Source organism: Tachysurus fulvidraco, chromosome 6 (assembly GCF_022655615.1).
Source record: "Tachysurus fulvidraco isolate hzauxx_2018 chromosome 6, HZAU_PFXX_2.0, whole genome shotgun sequence".
Lineage (NCBI taxonomy): Eukaryota > Metazoa > Chordata > Actinopteri > Siluriformes > Bagridae > Tachysurus > Tachysurus fulvidraco.
Genome location: NC_062523.1, coordinates 13,520,325 through 13,548,121, shown reverse-complemented (window position 1 = coordinate 13,548,121; position 27,797 = coordinate 13,520,325). Strand labels below are relative to the sequence as shown.

The window sequence follows — 27,797 nt, the reverse complement described above, 5'->3', positions numbered from 1 at the left end:
GGAAAAAATAAAAAAGACACAATGCACATTTATAAACTGCAAATATATAAATCTTCTTGTGTTTCTAATCTGCATGTCATGTGTGCAACAGTTGCAATACAACCGCTCGGTTTTCACATTACGACGCTGAATACCAATTAACGCGACCGCTTTTCGTTCAACATTTACAAATTACTGGTTGCGATACCAAAGCACATAATTACAGCTGCAGGGCTTTTTACTGCAACATCTAACTAACAATCAGAACAGAATGCTATGAGACTCGTAATATCATAATCTAGTTTATTTGATAGTTTTCATTTAGAAAGTCAGCAATAGGCTGTTCTCACGTATCAGTCCTTAATTAACACCGATTGCACTTTAGGTCAGGATGTTTATAACGAACACGCAAATGTACGAACTGTTAAAAGGCTAATTTGCTCTACCAAATCATAGCTGTCAATTCCAGGAAGCATTTAAAGCCTAATGTATTTCTTCCCAAAACACCAGTAATGTGAGCATTCGCTTGCAGCCTGCTTTATTTAGGTCGAAATATGTGCCTTGTGTCTGAGAGCCACGCGAGCCTCGAGGTGCTCAGGAGATTTCCATCAAAGCAGCACAACCAGGAGCAGCGCATCAATACCAGCCTCAATAAAGAACAGAGAAAACATCTCCCATTAAAATGCTCTTCTACACGACAGCCCTTTCCTGCCAGTTCACCACGGCCAGTCTACCAAGAGTGAGAACGAAATAATGCAGGAGTCTTATTTCTGTTCTGTTTAGCCGTTTCAGGTTCAGAGCCGTGGGGGAGCACAAAAGGTCACTGCTAGGCCTCTGACTAAAGGATCTTTGAAGTGTCACACAGGCAACGATGGCTAATGTTACAGCCACGGGACTCTATGGATTATTTAAAGAAAAGGACTGAAACCCAGATCCTACAGTACTTTACATTTTTGGTGTTTAACTCACCTAATTTGTACAATCAGATAATTAACCATGGGTAAATCAGAGCAGGGAAAAAAACACACTTAAAACATACTCCAGGGTTACTCCAAGATCAGGGTTAGCAACCTTTAAGGGAAATCACAATGTGGTTCATAAGAATTACAACCACAAAAATGTAATAAGAGGATTTAATAGTTTATTCACTATGATACATCTTGATTAGAAAAACTGCCTTCATAAACATCCAGCATAGACAGCAGTTACTGGCCGTTTATCCACAGTCCTCTGTCTACTGATGGATGGTGTCAAGAGTGTAGAGCAATAGAGAGACACCAGTCAGTCATTAAATGCCTAAAACGTCATTAATATGTTACTGATAAAGTGCATAACGTGCATACTACATTCTGCATATGGGCCAAGCTCTCCGTCTTATTGCCTCACAGACATTCAAGGTCAGACTTTCTTCATACCCTTCCTCACTTGTTTCATGTTGCGTTGGGAGGGGAAAAAAAAATCACTTGTCTGCAGCAGCAGCTGCAAACACAGCTAAAATGGAGACGCTCCGTGGCAGCAGTGACCAAATTTTAAATGCAGAGAGATCAATAAATAAGACGGGGCTTGCTTACAGATGCACAGGCTGTGTGTGTGTGTGTGTGTGTGTGTGTGTGTGTGTGTGTGTGTGTGTTTATGATAACTAGTGAGATTCTGGTGCTTCCAGTTAAAGCAGCTGTCCCTTGGCTATGAATATGCAAGACCTTACTCAACACACTGCTCTTTCTCCCTCTCCCCCGTCAGCTCTTGTGAGTATAGCACACACTCTTCCGCTTCAGGGTGCTAATGGAGGGTAGCAGGCGGGCAAACAGCCCCAACTACTGGCATTTCAAACATCACCCCCATTTACACAGTAGGAGGTCTTCATCAGTGCAGCAACCCTGTTTCAGCTCCCAAAACATCACAGCCAATCAAAAGGAAAGGTGTGAGATGACTAGACAGATAAATAGACACACGAGAACGATGAGATGTGAAAAGGCGACGATAAAAATGTATTTTTAAAATGATTTGAAATGAAATAATTTCCTTCCTTCCTTTGCCTGCATTTGTGCCACCCTGAAACTAAAATGTGATGGTTCTGATTAATGAGAACATGTTTCTACATTTAGTGAAGGGTTCAACAAGTCTACACCTTTTGTTTTGTTTAAATAATCCACCCCATAATGGAAAAAATGAGCACAGACCATAAATAATGCCACTATCCTCTGCCCAGATTCACTTCATCATCGCAGATCTCAAGATGCCTATGACTCATTCATCAAAGCTCAAGATACCTACATAAAAACAATCATGTTTCCTTTTAAAAAGACCACATAAATGCTCAAAGGTAATGTCCCATGATCCATGAGTTGTTTTCTCATTGTTACAAATTGGCAGTTGTTATAAGGCAAACTTTGAGCGTGGTCTTGGTAACAAACACTAACAGAGTAAAAAACTGCATACATTCATAACTCAGTAACGGTTCACTTGAGAACGTAGGCCAGCACGCGCCACTTTTTTCAACACGGCAGTTGACGAGCTTTTGCTTGAAGGTAGAACATGTTTTATTCCTCATTTAAAGAGGAATAGCTTCACAAAATCTGTTCTCTATGTGTGGCATTCTGAGGTCACCATGACCCTGGATGTCACTATGCTCAAACACCATGGTGTTATTTTTCATAATCTTAAATAACCGAGCACAGTCCTTGAATTTCCAGTAGAGCATTTCTATTCCCATATAACTAAAGCACTCTCAGTAAAGACACTGCTCAAGCTGTGCATCTCGGTGATTCATTCAGCATTTCTGTCATCCATTTACACCACTGGCCTGTCAGGCTCTTTAGTTTGTGTAAATAATAAACCAGTTTCCAAGGTAAATCTTTATCACGGTGTATAAACTAATAGCCATTTAATTCTGCTTAGCACTGTTGGATTTTTGATTCTGAATCAAGACCTGCAGAACAGACACTAATTCTATCTGTGATATAAAACCACACGTTTATATCAATGCGCTGCTTTAAATGCTACGTCATATACGTATAGTAAGGAATAATTCACGTGGACTTGTGGACGCTCAATAAAAAAAGGTAGGAAATTGTTGATTCAGTCATGTTCACTCAACATTTACGGAGTCTATGGTAACTGTTACTGTCTGTTCTGTCTTTGCACTCTCTCAGTAACCTGACAAGCTTATATAGACAAGTATACATGTTTAGTGTTAATAGGTTCATATTGAGTTGGATGTTGATATCAAAGACTCATTTGTCTGGAAAACTACTGCATAGTTTCCTTGGGAAACATCTCAACCACAAAACAAGCCCTGACAGCTCTACTTTTCTCTCCTTCGCTCTCTTCAGCTGAGGTACTACAACAAGTATATCAAGACCTTCTTTTGTGTTCAGCTGCTGTACCACAAAAAGCAACAATGGCCATTTGTTTGCACTACAAACTGAGAGAGGAGTGTGGGTGCGTGTGCCTTAGTGAGTGAGCAAGCCTCTGAATAAGGGGGGAAAAAAGGCAGGGGGAGGTTGCAATTCATTTCCACTAATGGTTTCCAAGCATCTCCACAGTATCAAGCAGCTGTCAAGTGAATGCATCAGAGTGGCGAGTTGCATTTCCCAGAAGAGACGAGCAGCACATCACAACGCTCAGCAGAACAGATGCTTCATTCCTTATATTAGCCTCTCTATAGAAAACAAACAGCGAACAATAGAGCTGTGGATGTTGCCATGAAGTACAACAACTCGGCCAAGAAAGATCCTGTTTTATATAAACCAGCACTGCATTTATATACCGCTATAATTTATAGAATTAGGCTGTGTCAGTATTTTGAGTGGCATTTTCTGTGTAATACGAGTTTAGCTGAGGAGCACAAAGCCTCTGTGCTGTGTCCACTGAAGAGAAATACCCTCCTTACTAGAGAAAGACCTGGGGCATTTACAACTCCAGCCTGTGTCACGCACAAGAATGCCTGTTAGTGCTGGCTGAAAAGACTCTTAAGCCTGTTTTAAGGCTCCATCTCAGCTTAACCTACATATCACTGTGTCAGCTTTAAAAGACAAAATCTCAAAGCTTTTTAATAACTCAGTAAGCAACACATTCAAATAGATTTCACAACGAATTATTCCTCGATCGGTCGACTTATCCGAGTGACGTCTGTCTTGATCTGTTTTGCAACAGAACCAGAGGCCAAAAAGTCACAAGTAGCAACAGACAGAACAAGTAAACGGTTTGTTTAAACATCTCTCCCTTCCTCCCAACCTTGTGGTTGTCACAGTATCCATCTCCATTGGACCACGCTGTAATCACAACCTTGTTGTCCATGTAACACAACCCATCATGTGTAACACACGTCTTACCTTAGACTTAAAGACTAAAAGGTAAGAAGTACAAAGAATTACACCAGCAAATAAAGTTTGTAGTTTAGAGTCAGAAGCATAAAGTAAACAAGAAATCCACAAATCCCTTCATATTTTAGACAGACATAAAGATAGATAGATAGACAGACAGACAAACAGATATGCAGATAGGCAGATAGATAGACAGATAGAGAGACAGACAGACAGACAGACAGACAGTTAAAATAAGAAAGGAAAGTAGAAAAATGATAAATGATAAAAAAAAATTCTGAAAGCATAAATACTGAGATGTCTTGATAGTTCTCTTGATTCTTCTCACTTCGCAAAGTTTTTGCCCCAAAAAACCCACTACGAAACCTTTAAAAAAATCATTTGTTTCTGTGTTTAGACGATCGTGTCATTCCAAACACAACGACTTGTTTCTTTGCAGGTCGTCACCAAGCTCATGAATGAGATGTGGAGTTTAGACAAAAGAGGTCAGTCGCACTGGTGAGATTAGCCTCGTTAGCCTCCTCATTTCAGTACAAATCAAGCGGTTTACTGCAAACTAATGACATAAAATCACAGAAAAAGTGTGATAAGTTTTAATAAAGGTCTATCCGGTATGCTCGCAGCAGGTAGAGCAGATTTATCTAAAAAAAATAAAATAAAAAACCCCGGACTAATCGTATTTGTGAACACTTTGTTTATTTTTCTGTGTTAGCCTTAAGAACCTGTGAGCTAATCAGGATAAGAGTTCAGTAAACAAGCACAGCTGTAACACCACTAGTTTATAACACACAGGGACAAAAGGAGTAGATGGGATATTGTCCTCAAAAATATAAAGATTACTTTACAATATAATAATCTCACCTTTGCGTTTTCACCTTTAGGTCTCGGTTCTGTTGTTTTAAACTGCAGCTTCCAGCAGCGCCTTCGTACAGATTTGTGTTTCTTCCTGATTTATAAAAAGCGACGCGCCAGTGAGCAGATGTCAGACCCGGAGTGGAGCTGTGTGTGTGTGTGTGTGTGTGTGTGTGTGTGTGTGTGTGTGTGTGTGTGTGTGTGTGTGTGTGTGTGTGTGTGTGTGTGAGAGAGAGAGAGAGAGAGAGAGAGAGAGAGAGAGAGAGAGAGAGAGAGAGAGAGACGGGGAGAGAGAGAGAGAGAGAGAGAGAGAGAGAGAGATAAAAGGAGAAAAGCAGAGAGAGGGAGAGAGCGAGAAAGAGAGTGTATGAGAGAGGGAGAAAAGGAGAGAGAGGGAGGGGGGAGGGAGAAAAGGAGAGAGAGGGAGAGGGAGAGGGAGAAAAGGAGAGAGAGGGGGGAGAAAAGAAAGAGAGAGGGAGAAAAAGAGAGTGTGTGTGAGAGAGAGAGAGAAGAAAGAGAGAGGGAGAAAAAGAGTGAGAGAAAAGGAGAGCGAGAAAGGGAGAAAATAGAGTGAGAGAAAGAGAGTGGGAGAAGGAGAGAAAAGGAAAGAAAGCGAGGGAGAGGGAGGGAGAAAAAGAGAGAGAAGAAGAGAAAGAGGGAGAAAAAGTGAGTGAGAGAAAGAGAGTGGAAGAGAGAGAGAGTCTTTCTATTCAATGTCCAATGCTTGACCACACATTCAATGTTTGACCCTTTGTGTGAAACCATTTCTCTTAAAATATTGTGCCCAGGTTACAGGGCTGATATATCATGACCTGAATTGCCCTGCAATGTGGAGTATGTGGAGAGTACCGAATTTGTTATGCTGTAAACACACGTTATACGTAGTATGGCAAAAGGCTGTCTGTCAAGTTCAGCGTTCTAGAGAGATTTATGAGGGATGTGGTAGCCTAGTGGTTAAGGTGTTGGGCTCAATGGTTATGAGTTCAGTTCCTACATTCACCAAGCTGCCACTGCTGGGCAACTGAGCAAGGCCCTTAACCCTCAATTGCTCAGTTATATAAAAAATGAGATAAAATGTAAGTCTGCTAAATTCTGTAAATGTATATTTGAGCACCTGCATTTATTCAGTATAATCCCAAACTTCTAGCATAGCAGGTTACAAGCCATATATCCTCCTCTGTCCTATTTACAAAGCCCATACAGATCATGCAAAAAAGGCATCAGCATGATTGTCCATATTATTCAGTTCATTATATATAATTGTAACAATAAGTATGTAGCCTTGCTTTAATGTTTTTATCTTTTCTTTATTGCCTTTTATTTATTCCTGTTTTTAAAATGCGTTTAAAATACTATTTAAGAATCTGTTAGTCAAGGTAACATCAAATCTAACCAAAACATCTGAAAATAACCACAAAAAAAGATGCTATGCAACAACCATCTTAGACTCTATATTTTATCTGTGGAGGGGCGGGACACTGTTAACCCTAATGTTGTTTTAACTCACATAAAATAGGTTCAATAAACATAAATCAGAACACGTAATTCTGCTGATTGTTTGAATTGAAAAGTTTCATTATCCTAACCAAGTACGATTTAGTCCGTTGCCATGGCAAAGACCTGACATCGAGGCAGAGTGGACCTCAACACCACGAAGAATATGTTTGGGCATGCACAGATTTATCACACATTGCTTTCAATGTTTGCTGATAAGTATAATGACTTGCTCTGAAATAATCACAAATTAGAGGTAATAGTTAAATAAAAAACATAATTGAATGCTATATTTACTGTCATTTACAAACATGATGGGATGTTAAGCCTAGTGATTAAGGTGTTGGATTACTGATTGGAAGGTCATGAGTTTGAATCCCAGGTTCACCAAGCTGCCACTGCTGGGCCCCTGAGCAAGGCCCTTAACACTCAATTGCTCAGTTGTATAAATTGAATAAAATGTCACTCTGGATAAAGGTGTCTTCTAAATGCCCACATGTCTAGTAACGAATTGACAGATTGGTTTTAATAAACTAATAAAAGTTTTTAAGAAACTTTTAATAAGTTTTATTGTTCGCGCTTTTAGGTCATTGTTTGTATGCACCACGACATGTAAAATAAAACATTTGGCTGTGCACGTGTTAAACATTTGACATTATATGGCTTTTGTCACGAGCGCGGGATAAACCAGACCCAAATGCAGGATGGCAAAATAAACAGGGTTAAATAACAAAAGAACACTAAACATGACACAGACTAAAGACAGGACAAGACAACAGTAGATTCCATGCTGCACAGGGCAACGCGGCACAGTTAAATAGACAGGGTAATCACAATGGGAAACAGGTGTGTGGAAACGGGAGGAGAAGACAAGGGCAGGGCAGACACGTGACGAAGAGCATAAACACATGGACGTGGCCAAAGTCCGGGCTGAGTCCTGACAGGGGTTTGGTGAGGCACACGGCGAGGTAGATGGGGGGAGCAAGGACCACGGCGAAAACAGGTGGGGGGAGCAAGAACCACGGCGAAGGCAGTGGGGGGAGCAAGGACCACAGCGAAGGCAGGTGGGGGGAGCAAGGACCACGGTGAAGGCAGGTGGGGGGAGCAAGGACCACGGCGAAGGCAGGTGGGGGGAGCAAGGACCACAGCGAAGGCAGGTGGGGGGAGCAAGGACCACGGCGAAGGCAGGTGGGGCGAGCGACGTCCACCGCCGAGCTGAAGGGCCGAGTGACGTCCACCGCCGAGCGACGTCCACCGCCGAGCTGAAGGGCCGAGCGACGTCCACAGCCGAGCTGAAGGGCCAAGCGACCCCCTGCACGAGTCCAGAACACCAGGAGGGAGGGGAGGGCAGGAAAAGTCCTCCGCCACGGGACAAACATAATAAATAAAAACAAAATCTCCCTTGGGCTAAACATACGGGCCTGCAACACCCCCGTGGACAGGAAGTAGGGCCGGCGTCCTCCACGGAAACCGGATGTGAAGCGACGCCCCCCACCAAACAGGTGCGGGGCGATGTCACAGGACACCAGAAAAACAAAAACAAAACTCGGGCTGGTGACATGGCCCGACACCAGGAAGAGAGGCAGCGCCCCCCGTGGAGAAACCAGAAGCAGAGCAACGTCCCTCACCGGAAAAATGCGAACCGATGTCACCAAAACCGCGATGTTCGGGCACAGGAAGAGGGAAAAATAAAAATAAAATAAAAAATTCTCCCAACATAAGCCGGTCCGAGCTACAGCCATAAACAGGGTTTAATAACAAAAGAACACTAAAAGGACACGGACTAAAGACCGGACAAGACAACAGTAGATTCCGCGCTGCATAAGGCAACGCGGCACAGTTAAATAGACAGGGTGATCAATTCAATTCATTTTCTACCACTTATCCGAACTTTTCGGGTCACGGGGAGCCTGTGCCTATCTCAGGCGTCATCGGGCATCAAGGCAGGATACACCCTGGACGGAGTGCCAACCCATCGCAGGGCACACACACACACTCTCATTCACTCACGCAATCACACACTACGGACAATTTTCCAGAGATGCCAATCAACCTACCATGCATGTCTTTGGACCGGGGGAGGAAACCGGAGTACCCGGAGGAAACCCCCAAGGCACAGGGAGAACATGCAAACTCCGCACACACAAGGCGGAGGCGGGAATCGAACCCCAACCCTGGAGGTGTGAGGCGAACGTGCTACCCACTAAGCCACCGTGCCCCCGGCAATTCAATTCAATTCAATTCAATTCAATTCAATTCAATTCAATTCAATTCAATTCAAGTTTATTTGTATAGCGCTTTTTACAATAGACATTGTCTCAAAGCAGCTTTACAGAACATAAACATAGAGCAGAAGGTAAACATAAGGAATAATAAAATTCCTAAAAATAATAAAAATAATAAAAGAAATAATGAATAATAATAATAAAAAAGAATTAACAGAATAAAAAATTCAAGATTATTATTAGATATATATAGTTCACAATCTGTATGTATTTATCCCCCTATGAGCAAGTCTGAGGTGACTCAGGCAGCAGTGGCAAGGAAAAACTGTCTTAAATTGGTAAAGGAAGAAACCTTGATAGGAACGGACTCAAGGGGGAACCCATCCTCATATGGGTGACACTGGGGGTGTGATTGTAATATACAGTCAAACAAATGTTGTATTGATGTAAGGATCATGGACTTCGGATCTCCTTAGTATCACAGAGTCCAATTGGAGATGTTTCAGGATTCTTAGAGTCGGCCTCAGTGGACGTCCAAAGGCTTCGTCCCACAGAGGACGTTGGGAGCTGGTACAATGTCTGGATGCCTCAGGATGGGTACAAAGAGAGAAGCAGTGGAAAGGGATTAACTGCTGTTCATAAAAATGTGCAGGTCTGATGTACTGGTGCACGATATTATAGGATGTATTATATGTACGCCTGACTGAAGAGATGAGTTTTTAATCTACATTTAAACTGGGAAAGTGTGTCTGAGCCCCGAACACTATCAGGAAGACTATTTCAAAGTTTGGGAGCTAAATAAGAAAATGCTCTACCACCTTTAGTAGACTTAGATATTCTGGGAACTACCAGAAGTCCTGAGTTTTGTGATCTCAGAGAGCGTGAAGGATTGTAACATGCTAGAAGACTAGTTAGATACATGGGAGCTAAACCATTAAGAGCCTTGTATGTAAGTAGCAGCAGTTTGTAATCAATTCTATACTTAACAGGTAGCCAGTGTAGAGATGATAAAATTGAGGTTATATGGTCATACTTTCTTGTCCTAGTGAGAACTCTGGCAGCTGCATTTTGTACTAACTGTAACCTATTTATCAAAGATGCAGGACAACCACCTAGTAATGCATTACAATAGTCCAGTCTAGAGGTCATGAAGGCATGAACTAGCTTCTCAGCATCAGAGACAGACAGGATGTTTCTCAGCTTGGCAATATTTCTAAGGTGGAAGAAGGCTGTTTTGGTAGTATGGGCGATATGATTTTTAAAAGACAAGTTGCTGTCTAATATAACACCGAGGTCTTTCACTGTCGAGCTACTAGTAACAGTAAATCCCTCTAAATGGGAGTTAAGTTGTGAGAGTTTTTGTGCACTGGTTTTTGGACCTATAAGTTGTATTTCTGTCTTATCGGAGTTTAACAACAGAAAATTGCAGTTCATCCAATCTTTTATCTCTCTAAGGCATTGAGTTAATTTGGCAACTGTGGCTATTTCATCTGGTTCTGATGAGATATATAACTGTGTGTCATCAGCATAACAATGGAAACTAATCCCATGTCTTCTAATAATGTTCCCTAATGGAAGCATGTATATTGAGAAAAGCAGAGGTCCTAGAACTGATCCTTGAGGGACCCCATAATTAACGTAATAAACTGGAGGATTCACCATTTAATTCTAAAAAATGGTATCGGTCTGACAGGTAGGATCTAAACCAGCTTAAAGCCTGTCCATGAATACCTGTGTAACTTTGTAAGCGATCTAGAAGAATGTTGTGGTCTATAGTGTCGAATGCAGCACTAAGGTCAAGTAGAACTAATAAGGACATACAGTCTTGGTCCGAAGCTAAGAACAAGTCGTTTGTACTGTAACTTTAACAAGTGCAGTTTCTGTGCTGTGGTGGGGCCTGAAACCTGACTGAAACTCTTCAAGGATGTTGCTCTCCTGTAAGAAAGAGCTCAGTTGAACAACCTTTTCAAGTATTTTAGACATAAACGGAAGGTGTATGATAGGTCTGTAATTTGATAGTTTATTTGGATCTAAGTTAGGTTTTTTGATGAGTGGCCTAATAACTGCCAACTTGAAAGACTTCGGGACGTAGCTTAAAGATAACGAGGAGTTTATCGGTATTAAGAAGAGGCTAACCAGCTTTATGTAACACTTCTTTCAGTAGTTTAGTTGGGATGGGGTCTAGTGAACATGTTGATTTAGCTGTAGTAATAAGTTTATCTACCTCTTCCTGTCCTGTGCTTGTAAAGCTCTGTAAAGCCTTAGGTGAGATTGTGTCACCAATTGCTCTCATATGTTGAGGGTCACCTATTTTATTCCTGATACTTTCGATTTTATCAGTGAAGAATCTCATAAAATCCTCACTACTGAACTGTGATGGAATAGTGTGTTCAGATTTCTGGATTTTGTTAAACTAGCCACTGTGCTAAATAAAAACCTGGGATCGTTCTGGTTATTTTCTATGAGTTTGCTCAGGTGCTCAGCCCTAGCAACTTTTAGAGCCTGTCCTTATATGCAATTCTAAAAACCTCTAATTTAGTTTTTCTTCATTTCCGTTCGAGGTTACGGGTCTCCCTCTTGAGGGTGTGAGTATGACTATTATACCTCGGTTCAAGTGTTTTATCTCTAAACTTCTGTAATCTGACTGGGGCAACAGTGTCTAATGTGCTAGTGAATATAGCGTCTATGCTGTTAGTCATTACATCTAAGTTGTTTGTGTTTAAGGGTACAGTAAGAAGTCCAGACAGATCAGGCAGGTTATTTGTAAATCTGTCTTTAGTGATCGGAATAATAGTTCTACCGAGTTGATAACATGGAGAGACATAGTTAGTCTGTTCTATGGGTAGTGTGTACATTGGGAAACAGGTGTGTGGAAACGGGAGGAGCAGACAAGGGCGGGACAGACACGTGACGAAGAACATAAACACATGCACGTGGCCAAAGTCCGGGCTGAGTCCTGACAGTTTTATTGTAAACGCAGCACAACTTTATTGACATTTCAGAAGTTTTCAAATTTCTTTTGTGAAACTTGTTTTCCACACACGTGACATAATATCCCAAGTAAGATTTTGGGATATTAAGATCTTGAAAAATGCAACCTCATACATGTGGTCTTAGCCATGCTAGTTATTTACCGAATATTTTACATTTTAGGTATCTTTTTCTTTCAATTGATATAACAGAGCATTTGGTGAACTTAGTTCATTATATAACTGTGCATGTCATTTTGATTTTTTTTATAATAAAATGCATTTATAAAATTAAAAACAAACATTAATTTAATATTTCATTTACAGATTTTTGTACACATAGGTGACAAAACATCACAAATCCTACCATCAAATAACTAAACAGAAACATGTTTCATAAAAGTCTACATAAAAGTCTACATAAAAATTGTATGTTTTTTTGCAATCTCTTGATGAGAACTCATAAAAACAGTTTCCATTTGAAATCCTAAGCAAAGAAAGTGAAGATGTGGCATAGAATCCCCTGTCCTTCCACCTCCATCCATTCTCTGTAGGAATGTTTGTTGTATAGTGTAGTGTAAATTCTACAAAAAATATCCAACTAGCTTTGTCTACTAAAGCAAGTTGTGCAAATAACTAACACTTTTCAATACAATTATTCCTAAAGTACATTAAACGTAAAATGTCTTGTTTGTTCAACAAGACAAAATGAAATTTTAGGGCAAAAGTTGAATCACCCTGTATGGGCTTAGAGTGTACAGTAGGACGCCTGGCAAAGTTATCCTATGTCAAGAAAAACAAGCAAGGATTGGCCAAGTAATCTGTCATAGTTACAACAGAAAAGCCCTGAAGAAAGTGGAGGCTATTAAGGAGATCTCAGAGAATATTTTTATTGGGGACGCATAAAAGCAATTATTATTAGAAAAATATTTGTTTTCAATTATTACATTCACCTGCACATACACACATCATACATCATGTTGTATTTTATAAATTTTATTTTTAAAATGTTTTATGTATGTTTTAAGGGTTTTTATTAGAGCAGCATTCAATTTTTGACCCTTTATGTGAAATCATTTCTCTTAAAATATTGTGCCCAGGATAATTAACATGTAATAGGTTACAGGGCTGATATATCATGACCTGAATTGCCCTGCAATGTGGAGTATGAGGAGAGTACCGTATTTGTTATACTGTAAACACATTTATAAGTAGTATGGCAAAAGGCTTTCTGTCAAGTTCAGCGTTCTAGAGAGATTGTTGTTATGCAAATGAAGACCAGAGACTTGGTAAGCAGTTTTGAATCTGTGGGTTGGACAGGGCCAGAAGTGACAAGAGGTGAGGGAAGTAGTTGAGAATGGTGAAGTAGTACTAAGAAAATATCAACACGTTATCTAACATTCCTTACATAGAGAAAGAGAGAGCTAGTCCACAATCCAAGGCATGTAAACTGCTATATTTGTAACCCCAAGGTGACAGCATGACATGTAAAGGATGCATACAAACCTCTAACTTAATGAGAATTGTGATGTGCTTGTGGGAATTTCTTTAATAGCTGCTTCAACACCACTGATTGGGAAGGATAATAATCCCTATGGCACGCATGTACGATGCTGCATCTTGATTAAACCTACCGTAAGCACATTAAAAATGTGTCTCATGCTACATTTTATTCTTAAATGAAAAATGGCCAATTGTACATTACTGATGGTTTCCTATCACATAAGAGTCAGTTCCATGCAGAGAATAGCTGCCCTTGGTAATTGCATAGTAGAAGTCATTTAGAGACAAAGTCAGACCCTCCTGAATTAAAGATGCGTGAATATCCTTATTCAGCTTTTGGAATATAAAGCAGGTTTCTGTGGCTGCTTGCTGTCTCGCAACCTCATTGATTTCCCCCATCTTCCATCCTCGTGAGCGAGGGGGGTCAGTTTTTGCATTTCTTTTAGAGATGCAGGAAGAGACAACACCGTCTGGCTCGATGCCGTCCGAGAGAGAAATGATTTGACACGTTTGTCACCCTAGCAGTGAGCTGCTGGGATTTTAATTGTATTGGAGAATCTTGATTAGCGAAGGCATGGGGGGGGACGAGCTCAAAGCAATGTCATTATCACAGAAGGCTTGCATACCAGGCTCTTACGCATACCGTGGAAATGTCAGACCCGCTCAGTCTTTTGTAGCATAATAAGTGCAAGTACAATGACTGCAAAGCAAGTATGTTGTGGGGGGAAGGGCCAATAGTCTATTTACGTTAAAAAGCAGCTTTAAAGCAGTCTTGATTAAAAAGTATAATGAGACAGAAAGAAAGCATAAAGATGATTTCTCCCAGGACTGATGGAAAACAAATTCATGTGATGATTGATTTGCTTTTTTTCTATTAGGCCACATAGCATCCTGGAGTAATCAGCTGTCAGGCTTTTGCTTGCTATTATTGATTTTCTTCTAACACATGTAAAGAAGACAGATTTTAACCATCCTCCACCTTACCTGATAATTTAAGAAGATAAGAAAATAACAGAAAGAACATTGAACATTGAACACTGAACATTTTAATTACTTATTAAAGATCATTAAAGGCATAGGTTACCTATAGTGGTTAAACGTACACCAAATCTAATGCATTACCTTTTCACAGATTGTTTCTGTGGTTAAAATGTATAACTTTTAGATAATTGCTCCATGACTGTATTTGTGGTGTGAATATATTACCTTAGTGTCTTGTTTCACTTTGTATTTCCCCTTAGATTGTGACAGCGTATATGCTCACTACAGGAACTGATGTATTCAAATATCCAAATGCTGTGTCCCTTGATGATGTTTTTGTATTTGTATTTATGAATAAGAAATGCCCTTAATTTTATCATACCATATGCATATCAATATTTAATGGTCTGAAAGTGAAGTGGTCAGGATGAGACATCAGAGGAGTGGAGTGAGAGTTGCTGGAAGTGCACACACACACACACACACACACACACACACACACACACACACACACACACGCACGCACGCACGCACGCACGCACGCACACACACACACACACACACACACACACACACGACCACACCAGCACCGTTACTAAGCCTCTCACACAGCTGGACACAAAAGACCCAGACACAAAAGAAATTAAAATAAAAGCAACCCATGAAGGCCACAATAATTTTAGACTTTAAGGCTTGGTTAAATGTGGTTTCCAATGAAAACTAAATGTTTTGTATTTTAAATAACAGTAATTACAGAAGCCACCAGAGTGACTACTGTTCATATTAAATAGAGACTGGTTAGAAAAATGTCTGTATTGACTGAATACATTTATAGATATTGAAAATCTATTTGTCTTTAGCTCAGGTATAGGAGTCAATATTCTAGACTTCAAGCAAAAAGGGTTGTTCAAGGACTATTAATTTATTCAGTGCATAATTAATTTTTTAAATTTCTTCTTAACCTCTAAAAAATAATTCTATTTAGAGCCCTTAAGGAAACACTACTGTAGGGTTCTGCATAAAATCTGCATTTTAAATTTTAGTGTACATTAGAATCTAAAATGTTTATAAAACCATGTGTTTCTTCCCCAAATTCTTGCCGCATAACTTGGACGCACACAATTACATAGGATTTCTCAGTATGCTGTAACAATACAGTTTCCCTTCACTACAACTACGGAGCACAAACTGTTCCGGCATGATAATGCCCCTGTGCCCAAAGTGAGCCTAATGAAGACATGATTTGTTAAAGCTGGAATAGAAGATCTCCAATGGCCAGCACAGACACCTGAACTCAAACCCACTGAACGCAGACTGAATGAATTGGAACCTTTAACGGATGTGCACCAGGTCAACAAGCATGTATGGGTGTGAAAGTCAGGTGTCCACATACCACATAGTAGCCATATAGTCTTTGAATTGCAAACAAAGCAACATTTCTGTTTCTGTCAGGTGAAATTTCCAATACATCCTTTTTTATATACATTGATTACTCACTGTCCATTTCATGGCCTGTAGGCGTTTAAAGCTCTGGGATCTTAAAAACATAATTATCTGGTGTTTCACCCCAATCAAGCAGTGTAATGTCAGACATTTATCTTCTTATCAAAAGTGTACATTTTAAGGCTTTTCTCGTGAATATACAGAAAAATATATTTGGTTTAAAAAAATGTGTTTTTCCGTCTTATACGAGAACAATGTCCTATTTTTACTTTCTGAGATAATATACAGAATCTGACATTTAAACTTTTATTCCACAAGACAGAAAAGTCTGCAGTGTACCATCAGTTAATAAAATGACCTTTTCAACTTGACGTGATGGCCACAAGCTATAATCTTGCTATAATCACCATGATATCTAATTAACATATTTACATGATCCGTATTATCACAGATGTCAAGTCAAGCTCACAGGCCCAAAAGCTTAATGAATAGACATCAACTACTCTGGATCTACATTTCACATGAACATACAGGCCCTCATTGATCTTCTTTAAAATGTGGTTATAGAGAACAATGTATAGCAACTGGTGCATACATATACATCATATAACTAATGTTACAACAGCATTACAGAAAGCAGGATTTTTTTGTTTCAACAGATATTCTTTGATATGTGGTGCAGATAAAATATAAACCAAAAACCACTCATTTTCTACCGCTTATCCGAACTTCTTGGGTCACGGGGAGCCTGTGCCTATCTCAGGCGTCATCGGGCATCAAGGCAGGATACACCCTGGACGGAGTGCCAACCCATCGCAGGGCAAACACACTCTCATTCACTCACGCAATCACACACTATGGACAATTTTCCAGAGATAACCAAAAACCTTTCTAGACAAATCTATCTTTAATAGCTGGGCTTCATCTGATAAACAAAGTACTGTAATTGGGATTGTTACAGGACCATCTTCAACTTAAAGCTGTGAAATGATTGAAAAGTCATGGGATAGTCAATATGGGATGACAAATGAGTGCAAGCACACACTTCTCTGATGGCCATCTTAATTCAATTTTTTTTTGTTTTTGCTGTATTAAGTGGGTCAGGGTTAGAGATCCCACATGAGAAACTGATAGCAGGAAGTTTCTGGCTGCACCTCTGCAGATAGAGAAAAAAGAAAGGAGCAATTAACAAAAACATGACTTGGTTTGCAGTATAGTAAAACTTATATAGGTTTGTTTTATAGATTTGCAATAAAGATAAGTAGTGCTACATCATCTTTAGCCATATTAAAATCTGAAAGAGTTTAGTGCAAAGAAAACAACAACAAAAAAAAAACGTTTAGACAGAATTATTTACTCCTAAAAGCCTAATAGCAAGACTATGATATAACAAAGAACATCCGATTTGTTAACAAAATGTATGGTGATGTGCAGCAGCAGCTATAATAGCCTATCTTGTGATCACGTTTCCATGCCAGCTGTCATGAGATGGCATGCCGAATTAACGCACACCACTGTCCGTTTTAATTAGCAATTTCAGGTCAGCACTAACGCCTTGAGGCAGCGGTGAGGAACAAGGATGTGTGAATGAAATCCCTTTCGTGTTATTTGATCAAAAATAGGCCATTACAAGCATAATCATAATGGTGACAAGCCTCATGTGATGTATGTTCCACACAAACCATCCATCTCGAGGCGAACAGGCCACAGCAGGCGAGAGAGAGAGAGAGCAGACAGAGGAGAGATAAGACAAAAGCTGAAGGCTGTCAGAGGAAAAAAAGCACCATACCATGCAGGCCAGGGTAATTAGAATGAAAGCTGGGGCCATCATTCTCATGCATAGAAAGGGGATGTTTTTTCCTCCATTTATACCAAGAAGTCCATTAATTATGTTAATCACCTTTACGCATGATAAGAAACATGCAATTTCAGAAAACCAACGTAAGAGAACAGTGCGAGGAAGACAGACAATTTGCTCATTTCTTAATCGTTTCATATTAGCTATTGTCTAGTTGGTTGTTTTAATAATGAAAAGCATGACACAAAAGTGATATGTAAGGGTGAGGAAATGTAAATATGCTATACTGCACCCTGGAATTTTTTTTATTTTTTTTTAACTGCTAAGTATACTGCATCTGTGCAAGACCTGCATTTAATCAAGCTGACGACACTAGAGCAGTGAGTCTACTGCTGCATGCTCGAGCTTTTTCCCCAATGTCTTTATCCCAGAGGTTACTGTTTGCATGTTGGCTTGTAAAATAAAACTGCCAGCATGTAAGAAGAGGGTAGTTGCATTTCTCCCATTGTTATTTCATTGCAGATTTGGTGTGGGGCTCCTCCCCTGCGGTCTGCCCCTCTCTTAGGCAGTAATTGTATTCCTTTCCAATAAAATAGGCTTTTGTTGCATTTGCACATCTCTTCTCCGTTGTCTGGACCTAAGAGGCTGCAGCAGTCCCCTGATCCCTGGGAAAGTCAAAAGAAAGAAAGGGGTAAAATGTCACAGAGTATTCCTGCCTTCTGAGACATCTGTGCAGAAGAAACGGAGAAAGAGATTAAAAAAAAGTGAATATGGTTGGATGGGTGGGGAGGGTCTGGTGGTGGTTACATTTCTGAACTTATAATAACCGTTTATCTTAGCTCTGTATTGATATTGCAGAATCCGAAAGTCAACTATCTGTAAAGCATGTGTGTGGTGTTCAGTGTTTGAGACATAGTTTGACCTTACAGCTATTCTGCTGATGATTCACTTTGAGTGTAGATAAGGCCGCATGCAGTTGTTGGAATACACCCACAAACACACACACACACACACACACACACACACACACACACACACACACACACACACACACACACACAAACACACACACAGTCACTCCATGACTAGGTTGCTATTTCAAAGAGTATGATGATGAGAACTCACAGGACACAATGTTCCATGACTCTTGTTATTCTAAACCCTGTCAGCCTAAGACAGATACAGAAGCAATGGTTTAATATATTAGAAAATATTTCTTGGAACACATCACACATTAATCAAGCTTTACTTGTGTCCATCAGATGACTTTTTTTTTGTTCTATTTTTACGAAATGCAGAATAAGAACCTCATTGGAGTATCACACATGCATATCTACATAACCAGCTTTGTAAGATCCAGTTTCTTCTGCATCCGAAGGCAGCTTAGATTGAGACAGGAAATATGTGTGTCATAACTCCACCAGGCTGATTCTGTGAACATGCTGACCTGCACTTAGCCTTGTGGACTTTGGAGCAGTGATTATAATAAAAGAAAGTGGCTGTTGTTCATTACTTTCTGCATTTCATGACTTGAGTCACAGCAACCTCAAATCCATACACATATATTAACCCTACTGAAAAATGCAGCTTAGTCTGACCAGAAAACAGCTGACAAAAATACAGGATAATGTTTAAACCTGTTTTGCTAGCTGATAAATGCTGATAGGTGGGAACCATGTCTAACTTAAGAGGGATGTGGTAGCTTGGCGGTTTAGGCGTGGACTACTGATCTGAAGGTCATTATCAAATCCCAGGTCTACCAAGTTGTCACTGCTGGGGCCCTTGAGCAAGGCCCTCAATTGCTCAGGTGTATAAACTGAAATAAAGATGTAAGTCACTCTGGATCAGGGGGTCTGGTAAATGTAAGTTACTAGGAATTGAAAAATTGAAAAATCTAAAACTGTTGCTGAGTATTTTGGCCAAAATGGTAGTAGATAGAATTCCATCCATCAATCTGTTCTGCTATTCCTACACAGCTTCAGATCAAGGAAACCTGGAGCCTCTCACATGGGGACTTGGGGCACAGAGTAGGGGACATCCTAATTAGAGAGCCTATCCATTGCAGGGCACAACCGTGACACTACAGAAAATTAAGAGATGCTGATCTACATACATACAACAACATGTTTTTGTGGGAGTGCCCAGGGCCTGCAATCAGCATGGCACACAAGGCAGAACCAGGAATCAAACCCCAACCTCAGAGGTGTGAGCCAAACACACTAAACAACTGTGTCCCCATAGTAAGGAAGTCACCAAAAATAAACTATAATCAAGAAATGTCACTAATAATATCTTCTGTTTTGTGTTAAAAATGTGACAGCTGTTGTAAATGTTGTTCATGACAGCCACATGCTAAAAGAACTGACTCACTTGTATAATTTTTTCATTATCCTATAATTTGTAATGCTAATATCTGCACCGCAGTAATGGATTATAAATGAATATACAGGGTAAAAGGGTTTGTGCTTGTCCTTGTGTGCCTCAGTAACCTACATTTCACTGACGATGCCTGGGAATATTGGGAAAGCTCAAGGTCTTTTACATAATACATAGCGCCCTCTAGTGGACAAAATATTACTTTACACTCTTAAATGTGATGAGAGACTCTTAGCAAATAATGTGACAGATAAAATAAATGCTCACACCATGGTAGATTAGCCACAGACTTGATCAAATGTCGCTCTCTCTCTCTCTCTCTCTCTCTCTCTCTCTCTCTCTCTCGCATGTATATATATATACACACACACACACACACACACACACACACACACAGTATTGTCACAACTAGGTTTTCATATTCCAATATAATAAAGCCATAAACTTTTAACTCAAGCTAAAACATACTCCTTGAAAACCAACTCTCATGTCTTTTAAACAGATCATAATACTGTGTTAACTGCTCTAAACACTAAGCTTGCTGGGTAATAATTCAAATTTGTAAATCCCCATATTGCTTCAATATGCATATGACCTTTAATACAGAGAACTCAATATGTCACTCTCTATATTTAAATTAGGTCAGTAAAGAGGAAACAAGACAAGTGTTTCCTGTACTTGATGAGCACATAAGCCATAGCTGATTTTAACCGATGGTATGTCTAATATACGGCTAGTATGTCAAAAATAATGCATCTAACTGCATGACAATGCCACTAGTTATACAATGCCACCATATGAATAAGCAAAACTTGTGTCTATAATCAGATAAGAAAAATAATGCTGACAAATCAATATGACTGTTGTGTCTGTGAAACACCGGTGAGACACTAAATCTGAAGTGGAACTGGTAGACGGCCACTTTCAGGGTGCATCACTGCATGTATTAATGCCTCTAGGGGACATTAATCTGGCCTCAATCTGCTGGCCCAATTCATATACAGTAGTTTAGTGCTTCACTATTTACACACTACAGAAAAAGACATTTTCACTGCTTTAATTTCTGTGATGTCAGAGTAAATTTTTGCATGAACGAACCCCCTAATAACTAAAGCTATTTGTGTGCCATTTATATTACTACATTTGAACTAAACATATTAACCTTTAATTGTATATGATATTGAAGAAAACAAACAACAAACTGTACACACAAAAATCAAACTGTATTTCGTGTCTTACATCAAAATGACCTCTGAATTGGATAATACAGGAACAAAACTCCAACAACGATTTTTATTAAACATCTGCAACTTTAAAATGTTAAATGACCTTTTGCAAGCTTCTAATCAATAAGACTTCCATTAAAGGTTAACAAGGTAGAATGCACACACACACACACACACACACACACACACACACACACACACACACACACACACACACACACACACACACAAATTTGCAATTAAAATGTATTACAATACTCTCCTATACACAGGCATAGATTTACCAGAAAAGTGCAATTCTTAAAAGTGACATTAATGTTCATTATGCTATAATAACTTTTTTTGCTGTGCTGATCATTTCATTCAGATTGCTTCAGTAAGGCACCACATCACCTTAAGAGGACACTTAAATCACATTACTAATATTACAAATGCAGCATACAATCTAGAAATCATGTGGGGAAAAAATAAATCAAGAAATTCCTATCATTAAATCATAGGACATCTCTAAATCTCAGGCTTCCTGGCGTGATCAGGACCGTTCTTTGTTCTGTTTGTAAAGATTGCATCAAACAGCTTAAAATATTGGCACTTTCTATTGTGAAAAGAAGACATCCAGAAAGTGCAATGATCAAGAAAATTTTAAATGTCACCTCAAAAAAAAATAGCTTTACAAACACCTTAACAATTAGAACAATTCAGATCAAAGAGATTAGGGAAGGTGCAACCATTATGTATGTAACAACAAGATGGAAAACCACTAATCACAAAAAAAATATCTTAAAAAAAAAAAAACGACAAACGATGGGTCACTCAAAAAGACCCAGAGCTACTGAGAAACCTTTCACTTTGGGTAACTGGTGTGTGTATATATAATGAAGAACAGCTGATCATGTAGTATGTAACTAGTTTTCCATAGTGTCACTTAATTTTTAATGGGGTATAACTGAAAGCACAATAAAGTCGTTAATGCTCAGGACTCTGGGCTTTAGGCCGTTTCCTGGAGTTCTTCAGCCTCCACCAAACACGTCTGATCAGCCGAGGGCGATCTAAAAGGAGGATGGTACTCAAAAGAAGGAAGTAGTGCAGCACCAGAGCTGCTCCTTTGGTGGAAAAACCACACAACTGCAGACACTCCCAGAATAGCTATCACACTCAGAATGACGAGTGCTGAGAGTAGAGGACTGGCATCTGAAGAAGTGACAAACACAAAAATGTTAAACCATATATAGACAAACTCATCATGCTTCTTACAGCTGACAAATTAAAGCAAAAGCTATAAAAATATATTTCAGTAATGTACTGGGTACTGGGCCACCGTGGCGATGGAAAGCACGGTCTAACACATCACTCAAAAAAAGATTCTTGGCAGATCATTTTAATACTCATCAAAGCATTCAGTAAGCCTTCATGCAACAGTGTCATCATGGAAAAGATCACTCTTATCAGGAGAAAAAGGTTTCATCATAGGATAAAGGTGATTGCTCAGAAGAACTTTGTACTGTTTTGCAGTAACTATTCTCTCTAAAGAGACAACTGGACACAAACTATATGGCAGAAAAATGCTCTCCACAGTACAAGTCACGGTTCATTTAATTGCCACCTGTCTCTGTATAAAGATAAATCTATACAAAAAGGAAACACCATACTTACTCTTTTTTGCAATTACAACAGGCTCTGAAACAAACAAACAAAAAAAAAAACACAAAACAAATTGTTAATAAATAAAATCTTAAGGAAACAATGCAGTGTCATAGTTCCTCCATAATATAACTCTAGCTTACTCTGGGCTGCTTCACACACCACTCCGTTCTCATGGCCCTTGGTACAGCTGACGTTCTGCCACTTGCCAGTGTTGGAGTACAGCACCACACATTTGTCCATTAAAGGTATGTCCCAATCAGCTGAGCCCCCTTCCACCCAATTCGTAAAGCTCACAACAGATTCGTCATTCCATTTAAACTGATCATCTAACACAGACCGACAAAGAACGAAAAATAGAAGTAGAGTGAGAAATCAATTATTTAACAGCAACATAACCTGTGAAATTTACCACTTCAGTGAGTGGGTTTATCCGTCTGTTTACACTGTACATGTTAAATGTATCTATTTTAATACATCTTTAAGTAAAACTTCCTTCAGATTAATAAATGCATTAATACATAAAATGCTAACACTACATAATTTACATAATTACCTGACATCGGAGACATACACATGCAAATGTTATCTGGGTGTGAATTACATGTTCTTCAAGTTTTTGTTTTGCCCTAGTCTAAAAATAACAGGATGTTAATGCTGTAAAGCGAGAGGAAGCTGTAAGGTTCCCCTTAAGACAGCACAGCTGGAGGTGTTTTTATGCAGTGATGAATTCACTACATCACTTTCTTACTGCTATTTTGCATCAATAAAAGTTTACAGATGCCTGAAAAGAAATTAACTTGTTTGTGTATGTTTATGATGTACTATATTTTGCACATAACTCAGACATTGACTATACACCAGTCTATCAAAAATGATCTTTACAGTTAAATATAAAGGAAAAAACTCCTTGCCTGCTGAGCCATACTTCTAAAATTACACACATTTTAATACATTCAAGCTACAAATAATAATAAAAAAATAAATAAATCACTAATCTCCAATTTCATAATAAAAGTCCTAATTAAATTTAAAGGAGTTGTGTTTAAATAAAGTTCATGCCTTTTACACACAAGATGACTCCATGCATTTCATGCTACAGATTCCTCCCAAATAGCCAGATCCATTGAATTGATGTGAAACTACCAGCTTTACCAGTTTCGGATTAAACTGACAAAACATTAGGCCTTACCGTCAGTGTCATAATATATTCCTAGCCAGATGTTCACATTGTTTTTCCACACCGCAGGGCTGTACTGAACAACAAAGTCATTTACTGAAGAACTGGGCACAGTCAGAAGGGCTGATGAAGAAAATATAGAGAAGATGGGTGGTTAGGAGTTTACATTTATCACTTACTTACTAACAGCATGCAGAAAAGCCAAACGCTCATACCAAAGCCACGGCACATAACTTTTGCTTCCTCTATGGTGTAACGTTTCGCAACATCCTCTTCTCCATGGACAAAGTGATAGCAGCTCTGGCCAAAGGGCACCCATGTCCGTCCGTCAGCCGGGCAATCTGCAGGCACATTTAGAATACATTTCGAATACCCTTTAATGTAGATAATAAAATTTGGAAAACAATCGTATATAGCCACAGAAATTAATATGAATACATTGTTTCTGACTGAGCATATAATGCATTATATATGTATACAAATACAGAAGAATCACAGTGTTTGTTTTCAATGTTTAGGAGGTCATAGTGATACGCTTCGTAGTAAATATTTAATATGATATTTTAAAAACTGATTCAGGCATACAGGTATAGGTAAATGAAGCACTAAACAGATACAAATAGCATCAATGATTTACACAGGAATCTGGGGCTCAAGTTAGCACCAGTTCACAGAAACTGGACAGTTGCATTTCTGTCTGCAGACGTGCTGCTCATTGATGTTTTTGCACCATTCTGTGTAGCCTGCTGTGCAAAAAAATCTCAGATGTTCAGCAGTTTCTAAAATACTCAAACCAGCCCATCAACAGAATGTATGTCAGATCCTGAGGAAGATGGGTAACAACAGGGTCATTTCCTGTCAGGCAAATAAAAAGGAACAAATTTGAGGCTACAGAGGTCACAGGCCAACCAAAAGCTTGGAGAAATGTCATTTGGCCTGACAAATCTCACTTTTTGCTGAACGATACAAATGGTAGGGTCAGATGAGTCCATGGATTCATCCTCCTAAGTGTCAACAGCTCAGGCTGATGGTGGTCAGTCACCAATCCAGTGACGCGGTATAAGGGATTTGCAACATGGATGTGCAGCTGACCAATCTGTTGCAATTATATGATCAGATAATGTCCAAATTGATCCGTTTGTCAAAGAACTATACACCATGAATCAATGCCACAAAGAACCGAGCCTGTTTTGAGGCAACAGCATTACGCCCACACACACAACTAGGATATATAACATATACTATCATAATTATATTGCTATTAGATAAAGATATATTGAAGATAATATTGTATTAAAGATACTGCTAGGCTACAGAGAACCTTCTATATCAGAATCAGAACCAGATTTATTGTAAGGTTCGGTAGGGTTTATGTGTCATAGAGAAGCATAAATAGGAGACAAAATAATAAGAATAATGATGTGTATAAACAAAGATTTACAAAAACAAAACAAGCAATTGGATGTAAACAAGAGTAGAGACATGAATTGTACACTAATGCAGGATGTAAAAAGTGCTCAGTGCAAATATGCAATTAGAAATGATCCATCTATTAGAACTGTAAGAAAAAATGAACTGTATATTAGTGCTAATTAATGTGCAGCTAATTAGCGCTGTGTATTAAAACTAGCACTTATTAGCACTGCTAATACTGTATGCTAACTGCTTGATTCAGGAACAGAAAGCTTTTTGGGGTTTTTCTTGTTTGTTTTTTTTTACTTGGCAGCAGGCTCGGTTTAGACTAACCAAATAGAAACAAAGCTTAAAGATATTGTGCTGTCACCCTGTAATGTAAGTGTAACAGCTATGCTACATTGTCAGAGCTTTGTAGCAGCTATGCTACATTGTCAGAGCTTTGTAGCAGCTATGCTATCGGGGGAGTTTTTGGACAGCGCAACTTTTTGCGCCTCGACTGCAGCCGAGAAGCAAGAAACACCACCACACTGAAGCGCTCATGTTTAACATGTTGGTAAACAAAGCAGAAGCGAGATCTCGCTACTTACCGCCATTAGCCTGGGAGTGAACGCAGTGGCGTAGTAAAATCAAAAGAAGACTCAGAAACCAAAATATATCACAGACTCTGAACTCCATACTTGTCAGTGTAGAGCAGAAATCATGGCGATGCGGTAGGAAGTCGGATTGAAGCCTTCAGCTTCCTTTAAAGAGACTGTAACACTAACACACTCAGTCCCTCTGATATGGGACAAGGGACACGACTAGGGTTCAAACTTCTGAAACGTGTGGTATCTTTCCACGGGGATTAATGGGACTGTATGGGAAATAATGGGAATTACTGGGACTAATGGGACTATATGGGAAATAATGGGAATTACTGGGACTAATGGGACTATATGGGAAATAATGGGACTATATAGGAAATAATGGGACTGTATGGGAATTAATTAGATTAACCAGGAATTTATAAATTGCAAGTTAGCCTATAAAAAAGGCCAACCATGTGAGGATCCTGAGACATCGAGAGATTAACCAGCTCCAGTTAGAGACAATGTCAATTGTTAAAAGCACTATACAAATAAATTTGAATTGAATTAAATTAAATGTAGGATAATCTTGGTTAAAACAACCAAATTTACTGCAATTTCAGCTGAATTTCTACCCTGCATATTCATTAATCCCTTGCACACAGCACTACTTCAGGGCTGGCCATACCCCCTAAAGCACTGTGCATTCCTCCATAACATAACACAGATCATTTCTTGAATCCTGCACACAAAATAATGTCAGAAAATCTCCACCATGGAAAGTATTTACATATTATATAAATTTATATTTAAAACTCCCTTTTGCCTTGTGTAAGCTTTTGTGCAACAAAATTATAAATACCATTGTAAATACTGTACAAATACACTGACTGGGCAGACATTTAGGCGAGATCATAAAAAACTGTCTAAAAAGACTATCCCTCACAATCAATCCCCCTTACTCACCCCTCTCCCCAACCAGGCTATGACTACCACAGAATGATCCATTCCACAGGTTTGCATTTGAGAGGATTACATCAATTACATCAAGTTTTGTGTTTATACAGTAGCTAGCCAGTAAATCAGATATGCTAAGAAGTACAGTACTGGTTAAAAGTTTTAATGTTTTTGAAAAAAGTCTCCTTCTCTTGCTTTTTATTGAGTCTCTTGCTCATCAAATTTGTTACAAAATACAGGACAAAACAGTTTGTAAAATATTGTTGTGAAATATCATTACAATGGCTTTCTAATTTAATATACTTTAAAATATAATGTGTTTCTGTGATCCATTACACCAGTTTTGAGTGTCTCATTATACTTCAGAAATCATTCTAATATGCTGATTTCTCACCGGTTTTAGAGTTGTTGTGCTCATAATTTTTTATAACCTGTTATAATTTTTTCAGGATTTTTTGCTTAATAAAATTAAGTTGTAATTTGTAATAATTTTTCACAATATTACTGTTGTTTTCTTTATCTTTGATCAAATATATCAGGCTTAAATGAGATAATTCTTTCAAAAACTGTAATTTGTCCAATCTTTCGACTGAATTATTGTATAATCTAGGTTATAGTTTGTTTTAGCAAGCATGCTGATTCTATTCATTTGCATCAATTGTAAAATGTTTTTATTGAAACGTTGAAAAGTTTTTTCTATCTTATAAATATGTCACACACCATCTCATGTGTGGATACATTTAACCTCAGCTAGTGTTTTCAAATTGTCATTTAAAAAAAAATCTGTATTAGATTGCATGCATCTCAGCTTATGTCCAAACAAACTGTTTGTATATGATACAGTTTATATAAATTTCCCCAAATTT

At 38.9% G+C, this 27,797-nt stretch overlaps 2 protein-coding genes across 10 annotated transcripts in view; both read right to left on the bottom strand.

Annotated features, from left to right (window-relative positions):
* Positions 1 to 5,336, bottom strand: part of LOC113654275 (bromodomain adjacent to zinc finger domain protein 2B) — a 51,871-nt gene extending 46,535 nt beyond the window's left edge. For 6 of the 9 annotated variants that reach the window (XM_047814814.1, XM_047814813.1, XM_047814817.1 and 3 more), the window contains exon 1: positions 5,166 to 5,336. The gene's annotated coding sequence lies outside the window, so the exon portion shown is untranslated. The remainder of the gene's footprint in view (positions 1 to 5,165) is intronic. The other 3 variants (XM_047814818.1, XM_047814816.1, XM_047814821.1) reach the window with 1 other exon arrangement.
* A 15,811-nt stretch (positions 5,337 to 21,147) lies between these two features.
* On the bottom strand, positions 21,148 to 26,239 carry cd302 (CD302 molecule). The gene is made up of 6 exons (XM_027164831.2): positions 25,996 to 26,239; positions 24,208 to 24,333; positions 24,005 to 24,115; positions 22,956 to 23,141; positions 22,825 to 22,848; positions 21,148 to 22,362 (listed from the first exon to the last, which is right to left on the bottom strand). The coding sequence occupies exons 1-6, from the start codon at positions 26,081 to 26,083 to the stop codon at positions 22,160 to 22,162; spliced, it is 738 nt and encodes a 245-aa protein (XP_027020632.1). The 5' UTR covers positions 26,084 to 26,239; the 3' UTR covers positions 21,148 to 22,159.
* Between the last annotated feature and the right edge of the window lie 1,558 nt (positions 26,240 to 27,797).

Excerpts from the sequence above, each read along its gene's own strand:
- cd302 (XM_027164831.2), bottom strand. The coding sequence starts at position 26,083 with ATGGAGTTCAGAGTCTGTGATATATTTTGGTTTCTGAGTCTTCTTTTG. Across the intron at positions 24,116-24,207 it reads AGTTATGTGCCGTGGCTTTG|CCCTTCTGACTGTGCCCAGT; the intron begins GTATGAGCGTTT and ends TTTCTTCATCAG. Across the intron at positions 22,363-22,824 it reads TGTTGTAATTGCAAAAAAGA|ATGCCAGTCCTCTACTCTCA; the intron begins GTAAGTATGGTG and ends TCACTTCTTCAG.